The sequence below is a fragment of the Mesitornis unicolor genome, unplaced genomic scaffold, assembly GCF_000695765.1.
Source record: "Mesitornis unicolor isolate BGI_N332 unplaced genomic scaffold, ASM69576v1 scaffold21658, whole genome shotgun sequence".
Taxonomy (NCBI): Eukaryota; Metazoa; Chordata; class Aves; order Mesitornithiformes; family Mesitornithidae; genus Mesitornis; species Mesitornis unicolor.
The window spans coordinates 107,236-115,405 of record NW_010204209.1 but is presented as its reverse complement, the minus strand read 5'-3'; the positions used below and the strand labels follow the sequence as shown (position 1 = coordinate 115,405).

The 8,170-nt window shown below is 35.6% G+C and overlaps 1 protein-coding gene across 1 annotated transcript in view; it reads left to right on the top strand.

The window, feature by feature from the left end:
- LRPPRC (leucine-rich pentatricopeptide repeat containing) overlaps positions 1 to 8,170 on the top strand; it is a gene marked incomplete at its 5' end in the record, with an annotated part of 72,003 nt that overhangs the window by 39,678 nt on the left and 24,155 nt on the right. The window contains 2 exons of the mRNA XM_010190996.1: positions 4,734 to 4,802; positions 5,066 to 5,156. Coding sequence (XP_010189298.1) covers positions 4,734 to 4,802; positions 5,066 to 5,156 — 160 coding nt within the window. The remainder of the gene's footprint in view (positions 1 to 4,733; positions 4,803 to 5,065; positions 5,157 to 8,170) is intronic.

The following is an 8,170-nucleotide window of genomic DNA, read 5'->3' as shown; positions in this document are numbered from 1 at the left end:
GGAAAGACTCAAGCATAGCATTTTGTTGTAAAAACTTTGTTCGAGTAAACAGCCGTGCAAAAATATCCCAGGCTTCTTTGAAGTTGCATGGAATTTCTGAGATTTTCATAGACATTTTTGTGGAATCTGGGGAAAAATCTGTCTTTAAATTAAGAACTTCCCATCAAATGTTCTGTTTTCACTGATGCTTATGTTAGAGATTGCTGTTAGAAATGACATACATCGCTTCCTATAGCTGTCTGTTCAAGGCTGTCTGTTTGGAGAAGTAACGCGTTTTCTTACAGGACATTGCTTTGGCATCTAAAGCTCAGTAACTGGTTCTGGTACTGGTAACATAAGTCTGTTACGGCTATTGATGTAACTCATCATGAAACATTCTTCTTCCTTTAGCAGCATTAGCTGTCTCTTATTATTACTGGCTTTTTCAGCTGCAAAAGGAGGAATGAAGGGATTTACCTGTCCAAAAAATACCATCATAAAGTGCAAGTTGGATGGCACTTATAAAATTTGGCTGTTTCTTTCCAGTATATTTGGATTGGTGATTAGAGTAGAACTTTTTCCCTGAGAAAATATTTAACTTTGGGAAGAAAATGTAAGGATTTAGAAGAAAGCATAAAACGCTTAAGGAGTGCATAGTTAAACTTGAATGGTTAGAACTCGTGTGTTATTCATGGTGAAGTTATTCTGTGAAAGGCTAGAATAAGTTGTTCAGAATATGTAACAGTTATTTTGCCAACCAGTGCACAGCAGTAGTTTGTGGAAGCAGAGTAATCTATCTCATGTCATGTATATGCCAGATGAAAAATACTTCTGCTGACTTTTAAAGAATTATGCATCCTAAGCAAGCTATAGCAGAAGTGGTGCTGTTCTGGGACATTCTCAACTCTTAGTTTTCTGAAAGTCCTCCTTTTGAAGAATACCACAGGGTTTCTTTTCTGTATTATGGTTTTTGTGGTTTGTTTTTTTTTTCTCTGTAAGCAAGTTTTGTATTTAAAGAGAAAAAGGTTGCCTATGCAAGAAGTAAATAAATATTTTCCATATGTCTTCTGTAGATTACTTAACTTCTTCTAAAATGTTTTTTTTAACAGTAAAAAAATAATGTTGATCTGTTAGCTGTCACAGTTACAGAACACTACAGTAAACAAAGCTTGAATATTTCCATCATTATCTAATCTGGAAAAACATCAAAAAGGTTCCTTTCTCACAGGTCAGTACTTTCCCGGACAATCTGTTTTCTTTCAGCTGTAACAGGTAGAAATTAGCCTAAATAAAACTGTTAGTACAGAAAAGATTTTTCTGGTGATTGGATCCCTTCAGTCACCTGTCTGAAGTGACTGGTTCTAAACAGGAGGAGAACAAATCAAATTATTTCATTATGTTAGGATTGTTGCATTCACATGGTTTCTGAGTGCTGCTTGGCAAGAGTTCTTGTAAAGATGCATCGTAATTTTTCTCTTCTGGTTAGCTTTCCTTTGTATGAAGGTATGGAATCAGTAAATTAGTAGAGATTTGTATGTTGAGCCTCAGAAAGGTAGTAACAAATGTTATCGAAAGTATGGAATGGTTTCTATAGGAGATATGACTAAGTGGGTGAGTTCTGCTTAGACTGGAGGAGAAACAGTGAGCCAGGGAATTATTATATATACCACTCATTAAATTAATATGAAATGGAGAGGATAAAGAGAAATCAATTATGCATTGTTTTCCAATACATAATCTAGGGGCTTCAAATGAAGCTAATAGCAGCTAGACTGAAAACAAACAAAAAGTGGTAGTAACTTGGTTGCCTTCTGCAGAAGGCAGTTGAGGCAACCCTTTGCCAAAAGATCTTATCAATGATAAATCTTACAGGGTTCCAGGAGCAACCAGAAAAGCTCTTGGAAGGTAAATCACTTACTAGAAAGGGAGAGTGAAAGAGCACTAAACGGGAAGTATTGCTGGGTTTTCAGTCATTTTATATTCTCCTTTGGGCTCTATTAGGGAGAGGATAATGAGCTAGATGAACTTTACAGTACAACTGTTTTATATTCCAAGAGAATGTAAAAGCCAGAAAACCTCCATGTTTAGTTTATATGGTGTGTGAATGGCTTGTGACTCTCAATAGTTGTTTCATTCTTTAAAGCAGTGAATGTCTTAAAAAAAACCCAACAACAAAACAAAGCAACAACAAAAAAAGCCAAAGTCAAAACCAACAAAACACCAAGACTCAAAAATAGAATATATCTTTATTTTTTTGTCTATTGAAACAAGCAAGATCAAAATAGTCAATAGGAATTTTGAAGAGTAATTAGAGTAACAGGTTCTTGTTAAATTTCTTTTAGTCATTGCATTTTTTTATTCTGTATTTTAGTTTGCTGTAGGAAGTCTGCTTCCTGCTAAATGCAATGTTTAAAATTCCCTAAGATTGTAAGGGATAAGCTACAAATATGGACTATCAGGCAAGCCCTGGAGATTTAGTTAATCTGACCTAGATGTTCTTTTGATGATTGAGACCTGCAGTATGTGAAAACACTTCTCAATTTCAAAATGAAACACAAGGATATCTGTTGTATAACTCAGCTGTCCTTGTAGTGACAGACACATCAATCATTTCTGAACAGGGAAGGATTTACTATAAAAAGTTTGTAGCTTTGGAGCTGTTGAGTTCATTGGTATTCGGATCAGCAATGATATTGGAAGTTGTAAGTGAATTCAGCATTTGAATTTTACCATGTCCTAAAGAGGATTAGCTACAAATGCAGGCAACATACTTTTTTCTTTTTCATTTTCAAGAGCCTGTTGTGTAAGATGTTAATTCTTGACTTAGTTTTCAACATATTTTATGTGAATCTGCTTGGTAGCTCTTAGAAAAAAGCACTGAGCAGGTACTATAAACATAAATAACTCTGGGTAAAAAAAACATAATTGGAAAAAAAAAAAGCAAGTACCTGAAATGCAAAACTGCTTTTACATATACCACTTTTGAATACTTGAGAAGCCACTATTTTTCTGTAACCTTTTGGGTTGAAACTCTTTTTATAGTACAGTTAAATACATAGAGAAGATGCTCTGTGTTGAAGAACTGTGGTGTTAAGTACTCCTTTTAAAAAATCCTTACAATGATTGCATAAAATGGTTTGAATTATTGGTAGTATTATGTGACCTAACATTTACTCTGCAGAACGCTGTTTCCTGTATATTTAGCAAATTTTCGCAGTTTTTACTTAAGTTTTGCATGCTGGCTTTCTGGTTTATGCTGAATTATTTTAGAAAGGTGTACTGGTAATAATAGTGTGCTTGGAGGATGTGGGAAGAGGAAATTATCTGTGTTAGAAAGACAGATGGTAAATTGACTTTTCAATAGTAATTGTTTCCACTGTTTTGGAACTGAGACTCAGTATTTTTTACAGGTTTTTGTTCAGACTGCCTCTTTTATATGAAGTGGTATGTAAATTTTGGAAGTTGCACTTCACGTTTAAACAGTAGAGGTTTCTTGTAATATTAACAGCTAAAAGCCTTGAAGAGTCAAAACGCATGTTTCTCTGTAGGGATTTCCTCAGAATCACTTTGAGCTATATTATTGTGAATCTGGACACCTGAAATGAGAGCAGAGTCCTCTCTATAAGTGATCCTCTTGCTAAAACAAGAGAGTATAAAGAAAGTAAATTCAAGTACTCTGAGAGGGAAGGGTGAGAGGTGAGGATGATGGATGCTTTGCACACAGAGTTTTTTGTATCTTTTTTAAAGATATATCAGACGTAAGTACTGGCATGCCTGTAACATGTTTCTTTAAGAGCTTTTCGTATATTTGTTTTAAGAATTTGTTTAAGTGGAGGAAGCAATATTTTGATTATGTTCTGTGGTGCTGAGAAGGCATAATGTGGTGTTCTGTACCAGATGGAGTTTCTAAGGTTCGAAACCTTTTTGAGATTGTATATTCTGTAGCTGTATTCTGCTCAAAACAACAAAGGAAGGAATGAGCTCATTATACCTGGGAGAATTAATAACAGTCAATATGCCATAGTTCTTTCTGTTACACATCAGTTCCTCTGTGGTCACACCCTTAAGAGAGCAAACCTTTGCTCTCTTCTGGGACAGGACTTGCCTTGCAGTTAGTATACCTGGCGTCTGCATTGTTGGCACGTTACATTTGTAACAGTTACTGCTCTGTAAATTCCTCTTTTTCTTACTAAGCAGAAGCAAGAGAAGTCAAAACAATATTGTTTTTAGATAGTACTCATTGTAAGAAAATGGCTAATGTTAGCAGAGAAGGGGTACCAACTGGTAACGTTGGGGTTGAGAGGCATGGTTTTCTAGCTGCCAAGACATTATAGTGATGTTGAATACAAACGTTTCATTGTGAAGACAGTTTTAAAACATCTGGTGTGATTCTTTACCATGAGTAATACAAATGATTACCATGAGTAATAGCAGTACTACTCTATTACTGTGGTGATAGAAATTAAGTAACATTTCTGTTCATCTGAAGTATATTTTAAATCAACTCTCTTGGAAGTGTTCAACCAAATAGGAAAATGTCTTGAATAAAATGACAGCAATTTTTAAGTCTCTCGTAAATGCAACCTAACTTGATTATTTGTGAGCTTGTAGTCTTATTCAGGTTTCAAAAAAAAAAAAAGCAAAACACGAACAAAAACTATGAGCTTTGATTATGAGTACCTGTATTATATTTACTTTTCCTTAGAATGTTCTATGTGAAGTAATGTATTTCTTCTTGTGTAAATATTTTACAGACTCCTGGCTTCAGAGCACACTCTGGAAGGTTGCAGTGGTTTGCAAAAAGATGTATATCAAATAATCAGGTATGTGGCTTGTATGATGTCCTCTGTGTAACTGTCATTATATTCCAAGAAAAATTGTTCTGAAGTATTTCATCACTTGATTTTTATGTTTGTGAAAGGACGTGTGACAGGCTGATGAGGTGAACTTAATGCTCTGAGTAAATGCTGGTGTATACTTAAACAGAAATATTATTTTAGCTGAGTGCACACAGCATGTAAATGCACATATATAGAAAAATAACTTTTTGGCCAAGCTGTAACTATGTTCTTCTTTCTTTTTAAAGATGGAGACTTTGGAACACTTGACAGAATTAACTCAAAATCTCTTTGAATGTGATAGAGATGAGATGTACTACTACCTGCTTCAACTGTGTGGTGAGTGAGCTTGTGATCTTCTTCATGTTGTAATCTATTTTCTGTTGTGGCTGGAGATGGGAAATAACCTTGAATTGGAGAATTTTTATACTGATATGTAATTAGCCTGGGTATCATTTCTGAAGCATCTTGTGGGGGAGAAAGTACAGACTTTTTACCTACAGACCTCAACGCTTACTTTGAACTTGAATAGTCCAAGTCTTTTAATCCATGCTATTGTCTTGTGTCTTAATTGGAAAGTTTACTGTTTTGGTTTTAAGTATGCTTAAAGAAGAAAAATTGTTCATTTGTTATATCTTCATAACTGATAAAAAACTGAGGTCTCCTGTAAATTGGATCTGGTTCTGGAAGGTGCATTTTTAAAAAATCTGCTAATTCTTCACCAGCTACAACCTAACCTTTGCATCATTTATAGGAATGGAACAATTTTTAAAATTGAAAGTTCATTTCTATGCTACAGATTTAGTGTAGGATCTATGTGTAGTGTTCTTCGTTTCCTTTTTTCTGTATTTTTCAGTCTCTGCTGGTTTTGTTATTCAGTGTGTCATACTGTATTATACATAATAAAAATTCCAGAAACCTTGAAGTCTTGAAAAAACATTTTGTGTTAAGATTGGATATGGAGCACTAAGTAGTAAATTGGGACATTAAAAAAATCATTACAGGTATTGCTGTGTACTTTGGTAATGTGTGTATGTATTAATGAGCCATTACAGCAATTTGATATATTTGGTCATGGGAAAACTTGCATTTGAGCTTGAAATAATTTTAGGCTGTTCTGCTGTGTATTTTTGGTTGACTAGAACTAACAATGTTTTAATGCTAAATAAAATACTGTTCAAAACCTCTTTTACTTTTCATGTGGTAACAAAAGAGGCTTCTTCCCCATTGCACTTACCACAAGTAGAAGAGATGAGTACTTCCACAAAAAAGATAATGTGATCAGAGATCCCTTGAGAACTTTGTTGCTTTTCATTTCCTGCACAGCCTCAGAAAGCTTTAAACTGTACCATTTCCCAGTTCTGGCTTTGCACACACTGGTTTGCCATCAAAAGTCAAGAAGGCCTGGAAAGCCATCTTGTCTCAACAGGGAGGGAGCTTTCCTATTTCTCCACTCATCCTGTTCACCTCTGGCAGTGACTAAGTATGACAGTGTGCCTGCTAGGTAGAGAATCTAAGAAGATACAATTTATCAAATTCTGTCATGCAAAATCTTCAGTCTTCTTTCAAAAGACAAAACCAATTCTATCTATTCAAAGAAGTGGAAAACGTTTGTGGGTTTCTGTCACCATAAAGGACAAAAACCATGCACATTCCTGGTTTCAACCATTTTAGATTATCTATCAAAGCTGCCCATGCACAAATACGGTAGAGAGTTGTCATTGTGTACCTAAGCCATAACTTCAGATCTATTTTAAGAATATTTAAAAAACATCTAGACCAAGCTGTGATCAGAAATGTTGGAAACAGTGCATTTGGTTTTGTAGACTCAGAATAGTTTATGCTGGAGAGAGCCTCACAAGTGGAAAGGAAACAGCCTCCTTGGGCAACCTGTGTCAGGGTTTGATCATCCTCACATACTCCATTGCTGCAACTTTTAACCATCACTTTTCATCCTTTGCTATGCACTTCCAAGGAGGAACTGACTCACTCTTCTCTGTAACTCTTAGTTAGGTAATGGAAGACAATTATTAGATCCCCCGTTAGCCTGCTTTTCTCCAGGCTGCCCAAAACTCATGTTCTTAGACTTCCCTTTTACACCATCTGCTCCAGTCTCATGCCCATCTTGATGGCTGAATTTGCTCCAGGTGCTAGCATCTCTATAACTTCTGGAGCCCAAAACTGGACCTAGTCCTCTAGATGTGGCCTCACAAGTGTCAAACGTAGGGACAAACACATGAAAAATTGTCAAGATATTCTCTGTCCTACTCTGTTAAGTGCCACAATAATCTGCTTTGAAATATTACTTTTGCAGTGTTTAGTCCTTAAAACCAATCATTTTATTTGACTTAGGGTAGTCACCAAGTTTGCTGCTATTTCTAAAAAGCTGAAGTTATGCTAGAACCTTGTTGAAAGTGGGCTTGGATATTGAACCAGCCCGGTTATATATCTATGTGTTTTCCTAAAGCCATACTGCCTCTGGAAAGAAAACAACATTGCACTGTATCATTTCAGTATTGCATTGCAGTATTGTTTGCAAAGCAGTATATACTGCTTTGAAACACTGACTTTGTAAGAATTCTAGAGAATATGCAAGAGTGTTGTGCTGCTTCCAGGTGACTGCTCCAGCTCTTCCTTGTGTAGTGACTTAGTCCAGTGGAATCTGAGCTACAGAATAGCTGAAGTTTCTTCACTGGACAAGAGCTAAAGAGCTGCTGTTACAGTCTGAGATGTTGCTGTGTGAATAATTCATTCCATCATCTGCCTTCTGACTCTGCCTTCTTGCCTTGCATCTCTTCATTTCTGGGAATCTGAATTAAACCATGGAATGGACAGATTACAGTTAACAGATGTTGGGGTTAGGTAGCTGTGAATAGGGTCTAAAACCAGAAGTCATTGCTGTTCTGGTGACTTATGACAGAAGACACAGGAAACCACCTGCTGTGTGTAGTTAAATAATAATTTACTGTTTTCTTTCACTGTTGTTTGCAATTTTGTACAGTGGTGCATATATGATTTGCTATTCTTGTTGAAAACAGCTGAATTGTTCTGTGAATTTGGTAGAAATTTTAAGTTTTTCTCTTTCAGAAAACTTACCTTTTACAGTCTTCAGAGATGCATTTTTCTCTTAGCAAAATGAGAGCCTGAAGGCCTAGAATTTTCCTTTGACTTGAAAGTGGTAAATTTCTGAGATGTAGATGCTCTTAACTCAATAGCAATGTAACCAGAGAATTTCGTTTCAAGAATTTCAGAATGGAACTTAGAAGTATTATCTCAGTATTAATGTTTTGTAATAATTTAGACGTTTTTGAATGATGATCACATGAAGCAGAAGTACATGATTGATTAATTAT